We start from the raw sequence: 19,679 nt of genomic DNA, 5'->3' as shown, positions 1-19,679 counted from the left end.
TTATGTTTCTCACTTTATAAACACTGTAAAGGAAATAAGTAATTCCCTGTTTTCATTTTGTAAAGCACAGCTTTAACTGTTCAAAGTATTTCTTCCCAGTTCTGTTTGTTGATGTTGAAGTTTATCAAGATCTGTTCAGTGCTTTCCCTTAAATTATTTAAATAAAAATGTACTGAGTTTGTAAGTTCAGCTTTTATTTAAACAGACAAAATGTTAACTGAATTTTTTAATACCTTAGAGATTTTTTTGAAAATATTACCAAAGTTAGACTTTTTTATTTTAATCAACTATTTGCTATGATCTTAATACTTTTTAAGATGGAAAGTTTAATATCAGGCATGTCCATATTCTTATAATGTTTAACTTTTAAGAAATACATGTCTATGATGTAATTAGATGTGGTGGTTATAAATTCCTTGCTGCCTTGGATTCATGTATTCTAAACCTGAAGGTTAATAGGAGGTAACAGTGACATATCAGACACTGTACCAAGCAACTAGATAGCTTTCTGCTAATACATGCAGTATGGTCATCATTAGAAACCAATTAGAAGGCATTTTGTTCTAAGGTAAACTTTGTTTGGCTTCATCTATGAATACTCATACTGATTTTTATTCCAATATGCAGTAATGGAGCAACTGCAGGATCCAGTTATGCAAGAAGATGCAAATATTAAAGCTATTAAGGAAGAGTACAGGAAAGCCTTTATTTTTATCAATAAAGGACTGAATACAGATGAACTGGGTCAGAAGGAAAAGGCAAGAAGTTATTATAGGCAAGGGCTTGACCACTTGCTCCGAGGAGTTAACATTCCATTGCAGGGCCCTGCATGTGTAGGGTCCCAGTGGGAGTCTGCCAGGCAAATGCAACAGAAGATGAGGGAGACGCTCCAAAATGTTCGCGCTCGACTCAGCATTCTACAACAAGATACTCCACCTGTACAAGCAAGTCCTGCTCCAATGGATGCCGCTGCTGGGGTGCCCAAGTTGTACCCATCCATTCCTTCCAAAGAAAAGCCAGAAAGACCCCCGGCACCTAATTCTCCGTTTGTACCAAGTCAGCCACCCACAGCAGATGGAAGTGTTGCAACTGTGAGCCAGGGGCAGATTCCAGCTATGAGTCCATCGTCTGCAAAACCTCTTTGTCTGCCAAGTGAAGCACCTCCTGCCTATACTCCTCAAGCCACCAATGGCCATTTTACTGTGTCTTATGGCACAGACTCTGGGGAGTTTTCTTCTGTAGGTGAAGACTACTACAGTAAGTGTACACAGCCACCTCCCCTTGAAAACCTGGGAGTGGATGCAGACGAGCTGATACTGATTCCCCAAGGAGTACAGATATTCTTTGTGACTCCTGATGGGCAGGTTAGTGCTCCTTCATATCCTGGATATCTACGCATTGTGAAGTTCTTGGATACAGATAGTGAGACGGCCCAGAACTGTGCACCTGCATTTCTTCAGGTAACGGGATCATAATTTTCTCCTTTAATTAAACTTCAAGAACTGTCATAAAACTTTAAAAGGCAACCTTCTTAAGTTCTTGCTCTTCTGAGCCTAAATCTCTGTGTGATAATATGAAAGATGTTATAGCTGTTGGAAGAAGAGTTTTCTGCAAATACGCACTTTTATGACTTTTTCTGTGAAAACCACCTCTGTGTCTTCCCAAGGCTGTAGAGTGCTGACTGTTCTGGTGAATTCCGTTTTCTAAAGGAGTTGACTTCACACGTCTTCATTTCATGAAATTAAGTTCCCTTTCCTTACATAGAGAAGACATGTTGATTCACCTGTTGTAAATATGTCAGTGTAAAATGGGTGAGTGCGCCACCCGCTTTAGTCTCAACTAGTGATAAGGTATTGCAGTTAGAACAACTGATAATTTGGAATACGAGGGCCCATGTTAATCCAGACTCTGAACTACAAATACAAAAGATGCACTATTTGGATTTTTTTCAGTCCATGCTTGCTTCATGTGGGCGTGTTCTGTAATGTACATTGACTTTAGATCTTGTTGCTGCTAAGGTTGGCTGTTGGAAGTCTCGTCAGTGAAAGGGAAACTTGGAGGAACAAACAAAAACGCTTCCTGATTTTGGGTCTGCTCATTCACCTCCACCTGTGTTAGCAGTCTTCAACAGCTGGCCAGCTACAGCCCTATATTCTCTTTATCCTGTCATGTAAACACATCCTGAGATTTACAGGAAGTTACAGGCGCTGTGAATGCTGACTTGTTCGGCAGTGCGCTTCATCTGCTTGTAGACCTGGGCCTCAAGACTGAACCTCAGTTAAGAGGCTACCAGCCTGAATTATAGTCCTGTGAAAACTAGTATTTTCTCTATATTAGATTGTCAGAACTAATCAAGAATTATATTTCCACAGTCATGTGGGGTTTTTTGCGTGGTTTTGGTTTGTTTTTTTTCAAGATAGCATAAGGCATTTTTATTTTTCTTACTAAACTTCATGGAAAATCAAGTTTGTGTTGCTTATCAGTATATTCTACCTGCCTTTCTTTTCAAAAGAATAATTTAATTCCTTTATGTCCTTATCTTTTCTAGGTTTGTGACTGGTTTTATCCTCTAATGCCTAACCAGTCTCCTGTTCTGTGCTGCAATACTGGAGTCTACATGTTCCCTGACACAACGTCTCAGATACCAGGGTCCTATGTGGGAGTAGTGTTGTCTTCAGAACTTCCAGCAGCTGACAGGGAGCTGTTTGAGGATCTCTTAAAAGAGATGGCTGACCTTCGAATCCAGGTAAATTCCTGGGCTGCCTTTTTTAAGCTAATAAGGAAGGGTAGAAATGATCAATATATTCTCCCATTTACATCTAGTTGTGTAAAGCTGCAAAGTTCAGTGTCTTGCTTGTTAACCTCACCAGTGAGAAATAGATAAAGTACCCAAGATTAAGCAACTGAATAATGAAACTGTAGGCTCTGTGAGGTGGGAGGACAGACATTTTAAAATAGTAAATTGTAAGTACAGAGAGGAATTGGCTACCACTTTGCATATTTTCTCTGTTTTTCCAAAAGAGAACATAGGACCCAAAATTAAATTTTATGTTCAGGAGAAAGCATGATTTTTCCTCTGTTTGTGCATACATATGCACGCGTTCTCTGTGTATCTTTGATGATACCATTCTTGGAATATTGTGCCCAAATGTGTTTATAGATCAAAAATGTTAAGCTGCTTCAGAGAAGACCTATGAAAATAGTGTGTACCTCAGAAATCTGCCTTCAAATGGGATCTCAAAATAGGTAAATCTAGCACCTTATTGCAGTAAGATACTAACAGATAAAATAGAAAAAAAACCATAGTCTAACAAAGGTGCAATAAGATACCGTGGCTGGAACCAAGGTGAGAAATGTTATTGTATAAGCACCATTTCAGGAAGAATGGTGATCAATAACTACTTAAAAGCTCATAGCAAGATTGTATCTTTTCATGAAAGACGTAATCTTGTTGAATCACCACAATTTGAATGGAGTGACAATGAAGGACCAGTTTCCAGCATAGCATGTGGGGAGAGTTCTGTAATGTTACAGATCCTCTTTGAGTTCATCAGGTAATTTCACTAGCACAGGAGGCCACTAATTTTTATTTAAAAGGGAAAAGTACTACAGAATTATGTGATGTTTCAGTGCAGGACTTAACTGGATAAAATCATGTTATCTTTCCTGTGTAGAAGTAGTTCAAATTAGATAGCTCATTAGTTTCTTACTGTCCTAAAATTGCACAATTTTGTTAATATTCCCTGATGCGATGTCACAGGTGCCAGGATCCCATGAGAGAGTAGGGTTATCTTCAGAGCTCCCAGCAACTGAGAGAGCGCATTTTGAAGATAGATTTAAACAGATGTCTGGCCACAAAGTCCAGGTAAATTCCAGGACAATTATTGCAAAATTTTATAGTTTTGAAAAAAAAATTGTCACTGAAATAGATGTTAGAACTGCTGAAATTTCAGACTTGGTCGAAAGCAGCAACGTATGTTGTGCCCTGTCGGGTTTTGTTTGTTTGTTTAAGAGCTGGTTCAGTTACTGCAGGCTACCACATTTTGTAAATCAGTAGCACATTTCTGGAGTTTTAAAAACTTTGTGATAGAACACAAGTATTTCAAAGCCTAGTCTGATGGCCATTTAATATATCTGCTTTATATAGTACTCAGGATCTAATTAACAAGCATATTTAATGTAATTATAGTACCGAGTCACGTATCTCGTTAGAGAACCCATTACTGCTCCTCAGCAAAGTCCTTAGAAGTCTCATTAAATGTTTTTCTACATCATGACCCAATGTTGTGGTTTAACCCCAGACAGCAATAAGCCCCATACAACTGCTTGCTCACTACCCTCTGTGGAATGGGGGAGAGAATTGGAAGGGTAAAACTGAGAAAAACTCGTGGGTTGAGATAAAGACAGTTTAATAGGTAAAGCAAAAGCTGTGCACACAAGCAAAGCAAAGCAAGGAATTCATTCCTTGCTTCCCACGGACAGCCAGGTGTTCAGCCATCTCCAGGAAAGCAGGGCTCCATCATGAATAACGGTTACAAATGCCATCACTCTGAACGTTCCCCCTTTCTTTCTTCTTCCCCCAGCTTTATATGCTGAACATAATGTCATAGGTATGGAATATCCCTTTGGTCAGTTGGGGTCAGCTGTCCCAGCTGTGTCCCCTCCCAGCTTTTTGTGCACCCCCAGCCCACTGGCTGGTGGGGTGCTGTGAGAAGCAGAAAAGACCTTGGCTCGGTGTGAGCACTGCTCAGCAGTAACTAAAACATTCCTGTGCTGTCAATACTGTTTCTAGCACAAACCGAAAACATAGCCCCATACTAGCTACTGTGAAGAAAATTCACTCTACCACAGCCTAAAACAGCACACTCAAATTGTGGTGTAACTAAATCATATGCGGAGCATACTTGACGAGCTTTTTATTGGTGGTGGTGATGGTCACTGCGTTTTAGGTATAGCTGTGTATTAAGGTAATTTCTCCTGCCCAGCTCACAAAATATTTTGGTCACATGCTAGAGACGTTTCTTAAACATGAAATTTTGCACTGCTGTCAAGCAGTAATTGATGGTATAGTACAAGTCAGAGATACATTGTTAACCTAGCAACTTTTCAAGACTTAATCTGCTCTTTTCTGTTAACATTGTTTTTGTTTTGTTTTACTGCAGCAGCCATCTTTGTGCACTACCCTATTTTTATTTCCAGTAAATATTTCAGAGGAATTTAAGAATTCCAGGAAATACCAAATATTATTCTATATTGTGTATTCTATTCTGTACATAGGTTTTATCTATGAATGCTTTCATATCGACTCTTCGAGACTAAAAAGAAAGGTTTTTTTGTACTGTTCCTTATTAACTACGAGTGTTTTCAGTCATTGAAATGTTTATTTTTTTCCTTTTACATTGGAAAAATCATAAAAATAGAATCCTAACCAAAACCTAATTCTATTACTTTTTTTTGCTTTCCCTAATTAAAGTTTAATTACACATTGTCTGTGAACTGTGTAAAGTTATATTACACTTTTTAGGAACACTAACCAGACTGTGATGGTGGTTGCTATGTTTGAATGATTAACGTCTACTCCAGAAACTAGTGCTTGACGTGCTGCACCAAACCTACCCACCCAAGTGTAAATGTGGAGCAGTATCATGCACAGCTGGATGTGTTTCTTGGCTGTACCCGTCTGGAAAAGCATCGACAACATGTAGAATGAGAATGAATAATCTCCTTTATTTTTGAATTTGTGAATGAAGGATGAGGAGGAAACAACCAGAACAGTTGCATTCTTTTAATGCAGCTAGACTGCAGTTCCCATACTGAATAACAACAGAGTTGACTTCCCTCTGAGAAGATAAAAAATTATAGATGGACAAGTCTCTTATCGTTTTTGCTAGTTAACTTGTACAGTAAGTTTTTCCTCCTTAGTTCCTTGACCACATGGCTGTGTTGGCATGTAAATCTTTTCATTGTAACTGGATGAAGAACATAAAATGCTGACCTGTACGATAAGCTTTTTTTTGAATGCATAGCATTTCTGTGGAGAAGTAATTGAATCACAAATTTCCATTGAATTCCTATACACTTACCCAACGAATACATAGCATTAATGTTTTCTGATAATGGCTCTGTATGATCTAAAACATCTAAAGCAGAAATCCTGAAGATATGTTGCAAAGTGTATTCTCAGATGTTTCCTTTCACTCGGTAGCCTGCAGAAGCCTCCAGTGATGCAGTTAACTTGTCTCAGACTGTACGTATCCAACCACAACCTGAAGGAGTGGACAATCATCAAGAGTTGCCAGAATGGAGTGAGAAAGTTGCCCATGGAATCTTGTCAGGTACTGCTATAATAAGAGGATTTTGTTGAATATAAACCTCTGAGAGTAATATTTCAACAGTATTTTCATCTAAATGCATGTGAGCTGGTAGAAGCTGAGTGGTCAGAAGTAGTTGTTCACCAGTTCCGGTTATAATAACCTAAATGATACTTTGGTAGGCTCTATAAAAACAATGCAGAATTTAAATCCATTGCCAGCAGTCTTGTTCATTGCCAGTGAGTCAGGCTTCTCACTTGACTCACCCCCTGTGACTCAAACCACTGTGACAGAACACTTTTACTCCTGTATGAGCAGTTATATGAGCACTTATATTAAAGCAGGCACCTATCGTGATTTCTGCAGACAAACAGTTTTTTCCTCAGAGAACCGTTGGAATATACTAATGACCACCACCTGATTGTAATAAATATGAGTTTGCTAGGAGGGCTAGAGGGTTGGGCTGTGTGTTTTCAGAATGTTAATAGAATTGGGATATGCAATTCTATCACTTTTGACCCAGCTGGCACTTGGATATTTATTAAAAGGCTGAGTGTCTGTATTAAGCTGACATTTGGATGAGGGCTGGCTGTATTAATCTTAAATGGACATGAACAGTGGGATTGAATGCACCCTCAGCAAGTTTGCCGACAACACCAAGCTGTGTGGTGCAGTTGACACACTGGAGGGAAGGGATGCCATCCAGAGGGACGTTGACAGGCTTGAGAGGTGGGCCCATGCAGACCTCATGAATTTCAGCAAGGCCAAGGGCAAGGTCCTGCACATGGGTCGAGGCAATCCCAAGCACAAATACAGGCTGGGAGGAGAATGGATTGAGAGCAGCTCTGAGGAGAAGGACTTCGGGGTGTTGGTAGATAAGAAGCTGAACATGACCTGGCAATGTGCACTTGCAGCCTAGACGGCCAACCATATCCTGGGCTGCATCAAAAGAAGCATGACCAGCAGGTTGAGGGAGGTGATTCTCCCCCTCTACTCTGCTCTTGTGAGACCCCACCCAGAGTCCTGCATTCAGCGCTGGAGCTCCCAACATAAGAAAGACATGGACCTGTTGGAGTGAGTCCAGAGGCTGGCCACGAAGATGATCAGAGGGCTGGAGTACCTCCCAGATGAGGACAGGCTGAGGGAGTTGGGGTTGGTCAGCCTGGAGAAGGGAAGGCTCCGGGAAGACCTTATAGCAGCCTTCCAGTACCTGATGGGGAGGGACTCTTGACCAGGGAGTGTAGCGATAGGATGAAGAGTAGCAGTTTTAAACTGAAATAGGGTAGATTTTTATTAGACATTAGGAAGAAATATTTTACTGTGAGGGTGGTGAGGCACTGGAACAGGTTGCCCAGGGAAGTTATGGATGCCCCAACCCTGGAGGTGTTCAAGGCCAGGTTGGATGAGGCTTTGAGCAACCTGGGCTAGTGGAGGGTGTCCCTGCCCATGGCAGGGGATTTGGAACTCAATTGTCTTTAAGGTCCCTTCCAACCAAAACAATTCTATGATTCTATGATAAATAATGTGAATTGAAAAAATATGGGTGATGTAAGAGCAGAAATCGTGGGAGGAATTCATGCTGGCCCATTCAAGGAAGAGTATAATTGCAGTCTGTGTAATCAGAAATGTTTTCTAAAGTCAGCATTGCAGAGGCAGATGAGGGAAAGCTGTAGGAATCATAGTCTGTAAAATTGTACGCTCTAAGAAAAACATTTTTTTCCTTGAAGGTGCATCTTGGGTAAGCTGGGGCCTAATAAAAGGAGCAGAATATACTGGCAAAGCTATCCACAAAGGAGCTTCAATGCTGCGAGAACACATTCAGCCAGAAGAAAAACCTCTGGAAGTCAACCCAACTGTAGCAAAGGGGCTTCATGTAGCAAAACAGGCTACTGGAGGAGCTGTGAAAGTCAGCCAATTCTTAGGTAAAAATTTCCATCTTACAGTATATTATATTTTTATCTTAAATATTCTGTAAAATTAGAGCTGGTTTCTCCAGCCAATGAGCTAGAAGAGGGACTGACATGATCAGTAGTTTGGGCCCAGTTATCTCCTGCAAGAGACATTCTTAGGAATTGAAGCTGTGCAGAATCTGAAAAATAAGGTTGGTTCTCTATCAGTTGGGTACTTGAGCATGGATTAAAGTCTGTCTTTCAAATAAGCATATTTAAATAGAAGTAACACTTAAGAGTTCCATGAATCTTACTTTTAATTAGGAGTAAGGACTTTTAAAGAAAGATGTTCTGTGTTCTTGCTAAATAATGTGCATACTATTGTTTTATGGTAGTTGAGGGAGTGTGTTCTCTAGCAAGCTGCGTCGGAAGGGAGCTGGCTCCATACGTGAAAAAGCATGGCAGCAAATTAGTTCCAGAATCCCTTAAGAAAGATAAAGATGGCAGATCTACTTTTGATGGTGCCCTAGTGGTAGCAGCAAGTGGACTTCAAGGTAATAAAAATTCCTTATGCTTTTTTAATTGCATACTTTGCAATGGTATGAACTCAAATAAGCTGTTCATTTTTACAGGGTTTTCAACAGTGTGGCAGGGTTTAGAAAGTGCAGCGAAGTGCATTGCTAAAAGTGTTTCAACTGAGACTGTAAAAACTGTGAAATACAAGTAAGTTATATTTTTATTGGTTTCACCTTCTACAACATGCTGTCATTGTGTTTGAATACTGGCAAAAAAAAAAGCTTATGAGAGTGCAGGGAAGTTGACTGAAATACCTGCTTTGATTTAATTATGCAGCACATGATAAGCTGATAAGTGCACAGTAATGAGTATCTCTTGTAAGTAAAAATATTAAATGAGTAAATGATTGTCGTAAGTATTTTTTTTTAGCTCTCTTCTAGAAGTATTACACCTTCAGGCTATGTTACAAATAGTGTTCAGATTTATATCTTTGTTCTACAGTATAATGTCAATATGAAAAAAGTGACTGCTTTAAACCTCTCAGCTCTGATCCTGAATTTCTGTAAACTTAGCTAAATTTGAAGAAAAACAGAAGAACTTCATCTATCAGCAGGTCTGACGCAGGTCTGACTAAAGTGAGGAGTGCAAAAAAGAAAATTGTGTAAGGAAATCTAAGGCATAAATAGCAATAATAATATAGCCTTATTTGCAAAATACAGCTGTTCTTAGACAGAGATAATTGGGGAAGAGTAAAGTCACATTTGGGATTAAGATGATATTACTAAGATGATGGAAAGAACAATGTTGAGCGCATGTACTGGAAGATGCTGTGGAGAGTAAGCGAATATAATGAAAAAAATGCAAAATGTATTAAATGCACCCCTCAAAAAAAGTGCAATGGGTAAAATAGAAGTGAAGAGCAAGCAAAAGCATGGAGGTTAAATGGAATTGGTGATAAGTGTAGCAAAAGAGATGTTAAAAAGGATTGCTGAAAGTGCATACAGGCTACTAGCAGAAGGTAACAACGTAAATGGTATAAGCATATGGTACTAAGTGGATTGGCATTCAGGGTTGTGTGTGATGCATTTCAAATAGGAGGCTAGATAGTGCAGTTCTAGTCAGTGGTGCTTTATTGGTAATGTTTGTTTTCAGTAGGAATGTCAGGAGGTATTGTACTGGCACTCGTTTCACATAAATTCACATTAATGTTTTTGTTTTAGATATAAAAATAGGAAATGTGGAGATCAGCAGTCAGCAGCCCCTAAGAATGAAAAACAATAAGTAATTAAATATTGCAGTTAATTACAGTACAATTGAAAATACTTGATATTTAGAATCTATATACATGTATTAAAATTCTACATAATATTTCTTTGGAAGCTGGTTTCTGTTTCAGTGACAAAGGTTTCTGCCACTCAAAATACTTCAGTGAATAGGCTAAATTCCACTTAATGGAAACAAAGCTAAAGGAGCATCATCACAGTGTCTCTAAATCAACAAAAAATAGCTAAAAAACAGCTGCAGTACTTTTGCAAATGGAATTATAAAGAGATGCTTATCATATGTGTATGTTGATCGGAATTGGAGGAAAACATAGCTTCAGAAGTAATATTTCTGTCAAAGTTCCACGCTACTATCTTAGTGCGGTTTTTTACAATTATATAAATAACTGCACTATCTACATCTGCCCAACTTCTTTTTCTGAAAAAAAAAAAAAAAAGTTACAAATGGTGCAAATGAAAAACCAATTATCAAATATTAGAAATTGTTAGTCTAACTGTCTTGGATAAGCTAGTCTTGCTTTAAATGAGGTTACCTATTTTACTGATGTTATATAAAACTGGCTTATGATGCTCCTGAGGTGAAAATAATTAATCAAATTGACAAATACTGCACTTTTGCTGTGAGATTAATTCTGTGATCTGCAAATCAGATGTTGGTGATTCCAGGCTGTTACTGTATCAGACAATTAATAACAAAACAAAAATAAGCACTAACTTTTTATTTTATTTCGTTCTTGGGTCCAGCCATTATGCTGTGGCTGCTGTACTAATAATGCAATAGATTTTTGGATTCTTTGATATTCTGTGCTTCTCTCTAGCCTTATTTTCCTCAAAATAATTCCGCTGGTCATAAGAAACATAGGGAGAAAGTAACTCTGGTAACTGCTGGCATTTTGATGCTGCCAGAAATACTTCCCTTTGGCCTGGTTTGTCTGATTACAGTGCTCCCTGAGGAAATGTCTGGCTGCCCGGAACAGCTAGAGTTACTACTCTCACTGTACTCTTGTCCTCCTCCATTATACTCTTTCTACTGGCGTAGATGTGTACCTTTCTGCACAGTTGAGTAATTAATATGAGACTGCTGACTTGCCCCTTAAAGCATAGAGAAGCTGGACCCACAGCCCAGTGGAGAAACCAGAAGTTTTATCTCTTGGTAATTTTCAACAAATCCTCAAGATAGCTTTGAGCCTTCTGGGGTTTTGTATAAGATCCCCTTGCCACACCCCTTTCCCCTTTGCCACTGTATTGATTCCAGGTTACTTCAGATATGTTTTCACTGCACAATTGAATTTTTGTGTAGGGACTTTGCTACCTGCAACATGTGAGCAAAGCTATGTCAGCAATTCTCTGTGCGCAGGAGACCTGTTAGACTGTCTGGGTTAATTTTCTTGAGCACAGTGGTGCTGCTTTTGGGACTTTGAACTAACATGCCAGTGTGTGGCTGTTACACCAGACATAGTATCATATTATGCCATGTAGACGCAAGCAAAGGTGATACAGGACAAGTACTAACCAAGCATTATTCTGGCAGTCGTGCTACCAACTGAGAAAAAGTATGCCTGAGGTGATTCCAGTCCCTTTTTCTGTAACAGGTGAGAAAGCAGGACAGTGTTTGCTCTCCCTCCTCCTCAGTGCTGCCACTCATGGTACACACTGAGAAAGTTTAGCAGCTGCAAGGGTGTATCACAGGGGAATAGAGGGTACTAGGATTTTTACCTAAGAACTTAGGTGAAAAAAGTACTTACGGGTTATTGCATACAACTTCTGCCCCCTCCTTCTTATAGTTCTGTAGATAAGCCTTCTACTCTTCTCTACAGACTAGAGGGGAAGGAGGGAGAAAGGCTGAAAGGTTTTTTGAGGAAAAAGGTCAGAAGCATATTGATATCTTTAAAGAGTAATCTGTCTGATGGAGGAACAGCCCTTACTCAAATGGCTTGGTAATTTCTGATTTTATTCTTCAGACACTGAGGATGTGTGCTTATTATTTATTCTTGGTAATGCTGAAATTTTTGCTTTCAAAAGAATTTGACTGAAGAGAACAATACTAAGTATCTCTATCTACAAAACTGCTATCTTTCTAAGGTATGGAGATGATGCTGGCCATGCTACGGACAACGCTATGAATTCTGCAATCAATCTTGGTGTGACAGCATTTAACATTGAGAGTATTGGTATCAAAGCTGTTGTAAAGAGAACTGCAAAGGAAACTGGCCATGCTGTGTTAGATGAATATAAAGTGTTGGATAATGAGAAGACGGATAAAAAATGAAAGCAATTAAATATTTCTCAAAGCCTTACATTAGAGATGAAACTTCCTGTTTAGAAGTAACTACATTGCTAATCCATGATTTAACACAAATCACACTGTACTTCTCAAGCAACTGTTAACTTGATTTGACATGGAAATATAAAGGTAGGGAGGGAATTCATAGAAGGAAGAGTGAATGTTGTCTTAACTCCTTGTTCTGTATTGAACAAGAGTTTCAAATAACTGGATCACGGCTTTAGACAACTGGAAGAGCAGGAGTTTGTAGTTAATAAACTTGCCTCTGTGAGCACTTTCTCAAAATAATATATGGAATACTATATTAATGTAGAAATACTATTGCAAATATTTTTGTAATATTTTATATTTGTAAAGAAGGTGGTGATACAGAACAAATAGGATTACTGATTCTATAGTAATTACTAGTTTTAACTAACCTTAAGAGTTAGTTTTACTAAAACAGCCTTGTCTTATTTAATATGCACTACTAAAATAAGTGTTGAGTTTCATTGTTTTGTAGAGAATTTCCCTTTTCAGCTACCAAACAGATAATCTTATCCAAAGTTTATGTTAGAAGAAATGAAAGATGAACCTTGGGTAACTAGGTATTTATTCCCTTTAAAACTTTTTTTTTTCCATCCAGCATATAAGCAAACCAAAGACATTGAGCATTTCTTCTAAAAGAGAGTATTTACTACTCTAGAAAAATCTATTCTCCTGTTGACTTCATAAGGAATATACAAAGATTCTTTGAAATTGAGATTTTTATATAGAGAGTATAAGTATGTTTTTGCATAAGTTAAAGTATTTTTCTGTAAGAACATTCTATAGAGGACACTAGGAACTTCTATGCGTTGTGTACTTTTCAGCCAATCCAGAAAGATTCAGAGTATATATCATGGCCTCCTAATGGAAGACATTATGTATTGGCTTCAACAAGTAGTTCTAATGCTCAGCATCTTTATTCCATTAAATTCACAGTTGCACAAGGTGCATCTTTAAAAGGTATGAAGACAAGCCCTTTTAATGAAGAGATGTGTGTGGAATAGAACAGACACCGGGTAGGTTTTTCATCATGTTTCTAGTGCAGTGTGAAATAACTCCATATGTAGAACCCTTGAGATGCTTTTACGCTGCTACTTATTTAACAGTTCATTATTGAGTTCTAAGGCTGACACACATTCCAGCATTGGCTGGACCTATGAGAAACAGACCACTCTCACTTTACAACTTATCATAGAATCATAGAATAGTTTGTGTTGGAAGGGACCTTAAAGACGATCGAGTTCCACCCCCCCTGCCATGGGCAGGGACACCCTCCACTAGACCAGGTTGCTCAAAGCCTCATCCAGCCTGGCCTTGAACACCTCCGGGGATGGGGCATCCATAACTTCCCTGGGCAACCTGTTCCAGTGCCTCACCACCCTCACAGTAAAATAATTCTTCCTAATATCTAATAAAAATCTACCCTATTTCAGTTTAAAACTGCTACTCTTCATCCTATTGCTACACTCCCTGGTCAAGAGTCCCTCCCCATCTCTCCTGTAGGCCCCCATTAGGTACTAGAAGGCTGCTATAACGTCTCCCTGGAGCCTACTCTTCTCCAGGCTGAACAACCCCAACTCCCTCAGCCTGTCCTCATCTGGGAGGTGTTCCAGCCCTCTGATCATCTTTGTGGCTGGCCTCTGGACTCACTCCAACAGGTCCACGTCCTTCTTATATTGGGGGTCTCAGAGCTGGATGCAGTACTCCACGTGGGGTCTCGCCACAGTAGAGGGAGAGAATCATCTCCCTCAACCTGCTGGCCATGCTTCTTTTGATGCAGCCCAGGATATGATTGGCTTTCTGAGCTGTGAGTGCACACTGCCGGCTCATGTTGAGCTTTTCATCAACCAATACCCCCAAATCCTCCTCAGAGCTGCTCTCTCTCCATTCTCCTCCCAGCCTGTATTTGTGCTTGGGATTGCCTCGACCCATGTGCAGGACCTTGCACTTGGCCTTGCTGAATTTCATGAGATTAGCACGGTCCCACCTCTCAAGCCTGTCAACGTCCCTCTGGATGGCATCCCTTCCCTCCAGTGTGTCAACTGTACCACTCAGCTTACTGTTGTCAGCAAACTTGCTGAGGGTGCACTTGATCCCTCTGTCCATGTCTCCAACAAAGATGTTAAACAACAGTGGTCCAAAAAATAACTATTAGTTCTTAGCAAATTATATTTGCATTATATAGAAATGACAAAGTAACAACTCATGTCTATTAGAATGACGTTAGGTGCACATTTTGTGGTACTTAACGGTAGTTGTCTGCTTAGGGTGAGAAATGTGAAACAAAGGATCTAACCACTTGAAGTGTAACTTTGATTTATGGAAATAAAGATGAAATTGGTTAATCTGTGCTTGGCCTTTTTATGAGATGAAACTACTGTACAGGTCAGTGAGTGGAAAAACTAGGACTTCTGAAGTAACAAAAGAACTGTATTGGGGTATGTCTACAACAGAAACAAGATCATCAATTAGAGATTAAAATATTTAAAACGAAAAAAGTTTATCAAAAGTACACTATAACAATTTATGTTACTACATTCTGTAACTTGTCAGCAAATGTAACCAATTTAAGGCTACTAAAGACTTCACACTCTCTAAAGCGTTTTTGTTGTTATGAACTGCATTTACAATGGGGCCATCTGTGTTTGTACCTTCCTTCTCCCTCCCATTTTGGTTTTGCATACAGCTCATGCCCCTTAGCTTCGTCTATAAACCATCAGAACAAGTTGTATTAAAACAACAGTTAAGATCAAAGTGTAACAGTCTCCAAGAGACCAAACTGTAGCATACTGAGAAAAAAAGATTTACATACCATTGGTATCAGGCAAGCATCACTGTCCTGTTCAACCTGCTTCTGTTCTCTTCACATCTACTCAGTCTTTCAAATTTGTCTCAAAGTAGATTAAAGCTTTTTTTTTAATAATGCTTGCCCCATTTTACAGTTTTCAATGTGATACATCCATGATCTTCCCTCCCGCATTGTTCCAAAGTTTATTTAATTCTCACTACTGAAAGTACTCTGCTGTTGAATTTACCCTGCTTCAGCTGTCGCTACTTGGGCCCTGGGCAGCAAATCTGTAGTCTTCTCCCCAGTTCCGGTACCATATACAACTGCCTTCACACACTAACTGCCTTATCTCAGCTCTCCCTTTTATACGTTATACGCACTAAGCTCCCTAAGCCTCGTATCTGAGATTTGTTTTCTATTCCCAGCTTGGTTCTGTTTCACCTTTCAACACTGAACATCGTTTGATGTGTGGCAGTCCTTGAAGTGGCCTTACTAATGCTGTTCACTGAGTGAACTGCTACCTGATTCCCTAATGCACTCCTATTTCCAAATTAATTTATTCAAAGCCTTTTCTTCTATAATATTGGTTTCAAATCTTGAGATTACTTTTCATGACCTCTAAATCATTCTAAACTACCACCATCTTTGGCATCTTCATCATTCCTTAGGTATAAACCAGTGTTCTTACCGCAGTGTTTGAATTGATTCCTCTCGATTCCAAGGGTTTGTTGGTTGGTTTGTTTAATGCTGATTTAAAACCACTTTGGGATAGCCTATTTCTTAATATCCCCTAACAAACTTTAAAAAAGCATTGGTAAAACTACCTTCCACTAAAACATGCTGGCCAGCTCACCACAGAATGGTGTAGGTTGGAAGGGACCTCCAGAGGTCCCAGACTACAGAGGTCTGCAATCCACCCTCCTTCGCAAAACAGGTACAGCTGGAGCACAGTACTCTGCGCCAGTTTTGCTCATGTTTTGATTATCTCCAAGAACAGAGACTTTACAACCTCTCTGGGCAACCTTTGCCAAGTTTGACTCTGGTAGAGGTAATTATTCCTCTGTTGTACTGGGCCAAAATTTTTTATATGCCCTGAGGTGCATTGCTGCTTATCTTTCCATAGTGCACACTGGAGAAGAGTCTGGCTTCTCTGCACCCTCCTCCTACATAGCTGCTGACAGCACTGAGATCTCCTCATGCCTTCTGTTCTTCAAGATGAACACAGGCCACGTGTGCCAGCCCCTGACCAGTTTGGCAGGTCATGTACTCCAGCACGTGGTCCCACAAGTGCTGAACAGTGGAAGATTCGCCTCCCTTCACCTCCCGGTTATGCTCTTGCTAATGCAGCCCAAGGGGCCGTTTGGACTTGTTTGCTGCAAGGTATGTTGCTGGCTCATGGTCAGCTTGTTCACCAGGGACCCCTATGTCTTTTCCTATGAAGTTGCATTCTAGTTACTGCCCCCAGGCTGTAGTGATCCATGGCCTTTTTCCATCCCAAATGTCTGACTCTGCATTTGCTTTTTGTTGAACTTCATTGGGTTCCTCTCAGCAGCCTGTTTCTCCAGGCTGTCCAGCCCCCTCTGAATGGCAGCCCTGCCCTCCTGCATAGTGTCTGCTCCCCTCAATTCATCATCATCATCGGCAAACTTGCTGGGAGTGTGCTCAGTCTTCCAAGTTGTTAATAAAGAGTTAAGGTTATTGGCTCAGGTATTGATCCCAAAGCCAAGCAGCCATACTGCTGATCACCACACTTCCACACTTTTTAAGCCTGATGGCCCAGACAATTTTCCACCAGCCTTATTTCCCAGTTAGCCAATCTGTATCTCACCGATTTGGCTATAAAGCTACTATGGGAGACTATAGCAAAGTATTTGGTGAAGTCAAAATATACATCATCTGTCAGTTTCCCCTTGTCCACACATCCAGTCATCTCATCGTACCCTATTTATTGGTGCTACAGAAATAACTACTTCTTTGTAAAAAATAATTTATGTCATAATCCAAATGTTTGTCTTCATCAACTGGCCCACCTTGCTTTTAAGCAACCGTACCTGCTTATGCCTTCACATAATCCAAAGAAATGTATTTAAGTACAAATTCTGTTTTCAAACCACATTGCATTGTGACCAAGTTTCGTAAGTTTTCCTACTAAAAATTGTCTCCAAAATAACATTAAAAGCCTTAAAACAACTAAAGTACATTTACAGATATCCATATATCTAATTTTAAAAGTTTTATTTGGAATAAAGAAATGGAGGAAAACTCTCATGTTGCAAGCATCATTATGTTACTGCAGTAATTGGTAAAAATATTAATGAAGTTTTAACCCACTCACACAAGACACCAGTCCACAAGACACTTTTGCTCTTCTCCAATTACAGCTCCTAAACCATCTGGTGAAGCACATATAGTTAGACCTGCTGTCCTGTGCCAACCCAGCCAGTGTGGTCAGGGCTCATCCTTACATACACTGTGACCTAGCTCCTGCGAGTTTACCTAGTTAGGACACCTAGTAATCCCTGAGTTGAGGCTGGGACCTGAAAGTCTCCTGGGGCAGAGAGAACACTCTGTAGCCAGGATACTGCCCTCAGTTACCCTGTGCTCTCTGTTCTCAGACTTCCTTGTGGTTCCAGGGATCTTTCTGAGCTCTCTCATTGTGCTCTCCAGCTGAGAACTATTCAGTAGGCTGGTTAAGTTATCTTGAAAAAGTTATTCACAAAAACTGTTAACAAGAAAAATGGTTACTGATTAACACCTTTGCTGTTAAGATTCAGTACACGGAGTTAGTTGTGAATGCTAACCTAGGTCCAAGTTATTACTTAAATTATTGGTTTGGTATGGAATATGTTTTGAATATGTATCTTAGAAAGGTAGCATTCAGTAAAACCTGAAGGCAAAAGGAGCAGCTAAATTTAAATGCAGTTACAGTGGAGCACTCTTCTAAATTTGTTTCTTGATTAAAGTCTTTCAGACAATTTTTAATTCAATTCACACCTCAAGTGATAATTCACTGATTACATGATAGCATCAATTAGAACTTGAGACTGTCAAAAAATCACCTCCTGTCCTAATAGATAACAGACAAGTGAAATTAAAATGACTTTTTATTTTTGCGATCAAGCTTCTCACTCTCCATCCTACTGTTCTGCCCCCAACACTAGATCCTGCTGGATTAGTGACCCTGCTGTTGCAGTATCAGTAAGGTGTTAGATTGGCCTGTTGCAGTGTCACAAACTACCACCTTATGACTAATATTCGCCAAATTTCAAGAGCAACTTTGGATAGCAATGCTAATTTATACCTCATTAAAGTAATGTATTCACATAACCTTGGTTTTAAACTTTGAAAGCAGTGCCTCTGTTACCCAACAAGCTGTAGGGCTATTGCATTTGGCTTGCTGCTCATGCAACAGAATTACTTCTGAGTAAGACACTACACCCTTTGTTTTTTTCATAGTATACCAGTAAAGCAAAATTACAGTGCATCTCCTTCTTGAGAAAGTGAACAGATATTCCTCTAGTGAGCACTAGGTCCCATGAAATGGTGAGTTGATCTACGAGTATGCTGATCACTCCCAGTTTCACGCTGTCCCTTGTATCAGATCTGGTGCTTTTCTGAGCTGCTCATGAGCCATTTCAGCTCCCTAACCAGCAGAAACTGCAAACATTACCCATTTTCCCTGATGTTTCTAGGTTTCATGAGCCATACTGGCTCATTGGAGAGTTACATGAATATCAGAGCTGGCCCTGAAGCAGGTCGAGAAGGCAACAGGGAGAGCCTGACAGAGGTGATACCTCTCTTGGCAGCATTAAGCTGTTAGATTAATTCAGTCCACCTCATAAAGCTTTACCTTGAGGAAGCCATGAACGGATCCAAAATTCTTTGCTGGAAAAATGCAACATCAAAAAATTTTAAGCACAAATCTGGACCATTGCAAGATAACTAAAATATTAGCCAGTATACATTGACTAATTGACTCCATTGACTTCATCAGTGATGATTAAGACTAATTATTCAAAGGTCTTCTGTCTCAAGTTAGGTTCTTGCAAACTATGCACAGCACAGGTGACAACTATGAAGGGAGCTGAAATACAGGCTAAGCACTCTTTTAAGACCAGGTCCTGCCGTGCTGTGCCCGCCTCCACATGTGGGTCAAAACATTCATTTAAAACCATGCTACCTTCCATCCAAAACAAGTGTTTAAAAAAAAAAATTCTGCACATATTTGCATTTCCCAGGTCATGAAAAGCTTAGCACATCAATAACTCATCCTTCACGGCCAAAATCCTTTAACTGGGCCAGAACTGTACCATAATTTCTGGTGCTCCCCGAGCCACATGCTGGGGATTTCCCTCGACAGAGAGAAGAAACACCCCACCAAACCAGGCGCCGTTACAGCAGCGCCTGCTGTGTGCAGACTGAAAGGTGCAACGCAGTCTCGGCCGGAGCAGGCGTAGCTTCGCTCCCGGCCCCCGTCTCCCGCCTCCCTCTCTCCTTTTTCCCTGGGCAGCGAGAGAGCCACGGGCGGAGACTGGGGGTCGCCCGTCCTGAGGAGTCATCGGGCCGCGGGCCAGCACCACC

The 19,679-nt window shown here is 40.1% G+C and overlaps 1 protein-coding gene across 2 annotated transcripts; it reads left to right on the top strand.

Annotated features, from left to right (window-relative positions):
* The first annotated feature begins 629 nt into the window (after positions 1-629).
* On the top strand, positions 630-12,472 carry SPG20 (spastic paraplegia 20 (Troyer syndrome)). Of its 2 annotated transcripts, XM_010075483.1 has the most exons (8): positions 630-1,460; positions 2,549-2,746; positions 3,761-3,865; positions 6,206-6,335; positions 8,039-8,233; positions 8,596-8,754; positions 8,833-8,923; positions 12,082-12,472. In XM_010075483.1, exons 1-8 carry the CDS (start codon positions 630-632, stop codon positions 12,266-12,268), a joined length of 1,896 nt encoding a protein of 631 aa, XP_010073785.1. In that variant the 3' UTR covers positions 12,269-12,472. The 2 variants fall into 2 exon arrangements, with proteins under 2 accessions (XP_010073785.1, XP_010073793.1); XM_010075491.1 differs by lacking the exon at positions 3,761-3,865.
* The last annotated feature ends 7,207 nt before the right edge of the window (positions 12,473-19,679 follow it).

Source organism: Pterocles gutturalis, unplaced genomic scaffold (genome assembly GCF_000699245.1).
Source record: "Pterocles gutturalis isolate BGI_N339 unplaced genomic scaffold, ASM69924v1 scaffold37236, whole genome shotgun sequence".
NCBI classification, from domain to species: Eukaryota; Metazoa; Chordata; class Aves; order Pterocliformes; family Pteroclidae; genus Pterocles; species Pterocles gutturalis.
The sequence above is the reverse complement of the archived record's forward strand: the minus strand, read 5'-3'. Positions and strand labels throughout refer to the sequence as shown.

What these genes read in the sequence shown, in the direction of transcription:
- SPG20 (XM_010075483.1), top strand. Translation starts at nt 630, where the DNA reads ATGGAGCAACTGCAGGATCCAGTTATGCAAGAAGATGCAAATATTAAA. An exon ending in TGGCTGACCTTCGAATCCAG is followed by an intron (nt 2,747 to 3,760) that starts GTAAATTCCTGG and finishes GCGATGTCACAG; the next exon opens with GTGCCAGGATCCCATGAGAG. An exon ending in TGTCTGGCCACAAAGTCCAG is followed by an intron (nt 3,866 to 6,205) that starts GTAAATTCCAGG and finishes TTCACTCGGTAG; the next exon opens with CCTGCAGAAGCCTCCAGTGA.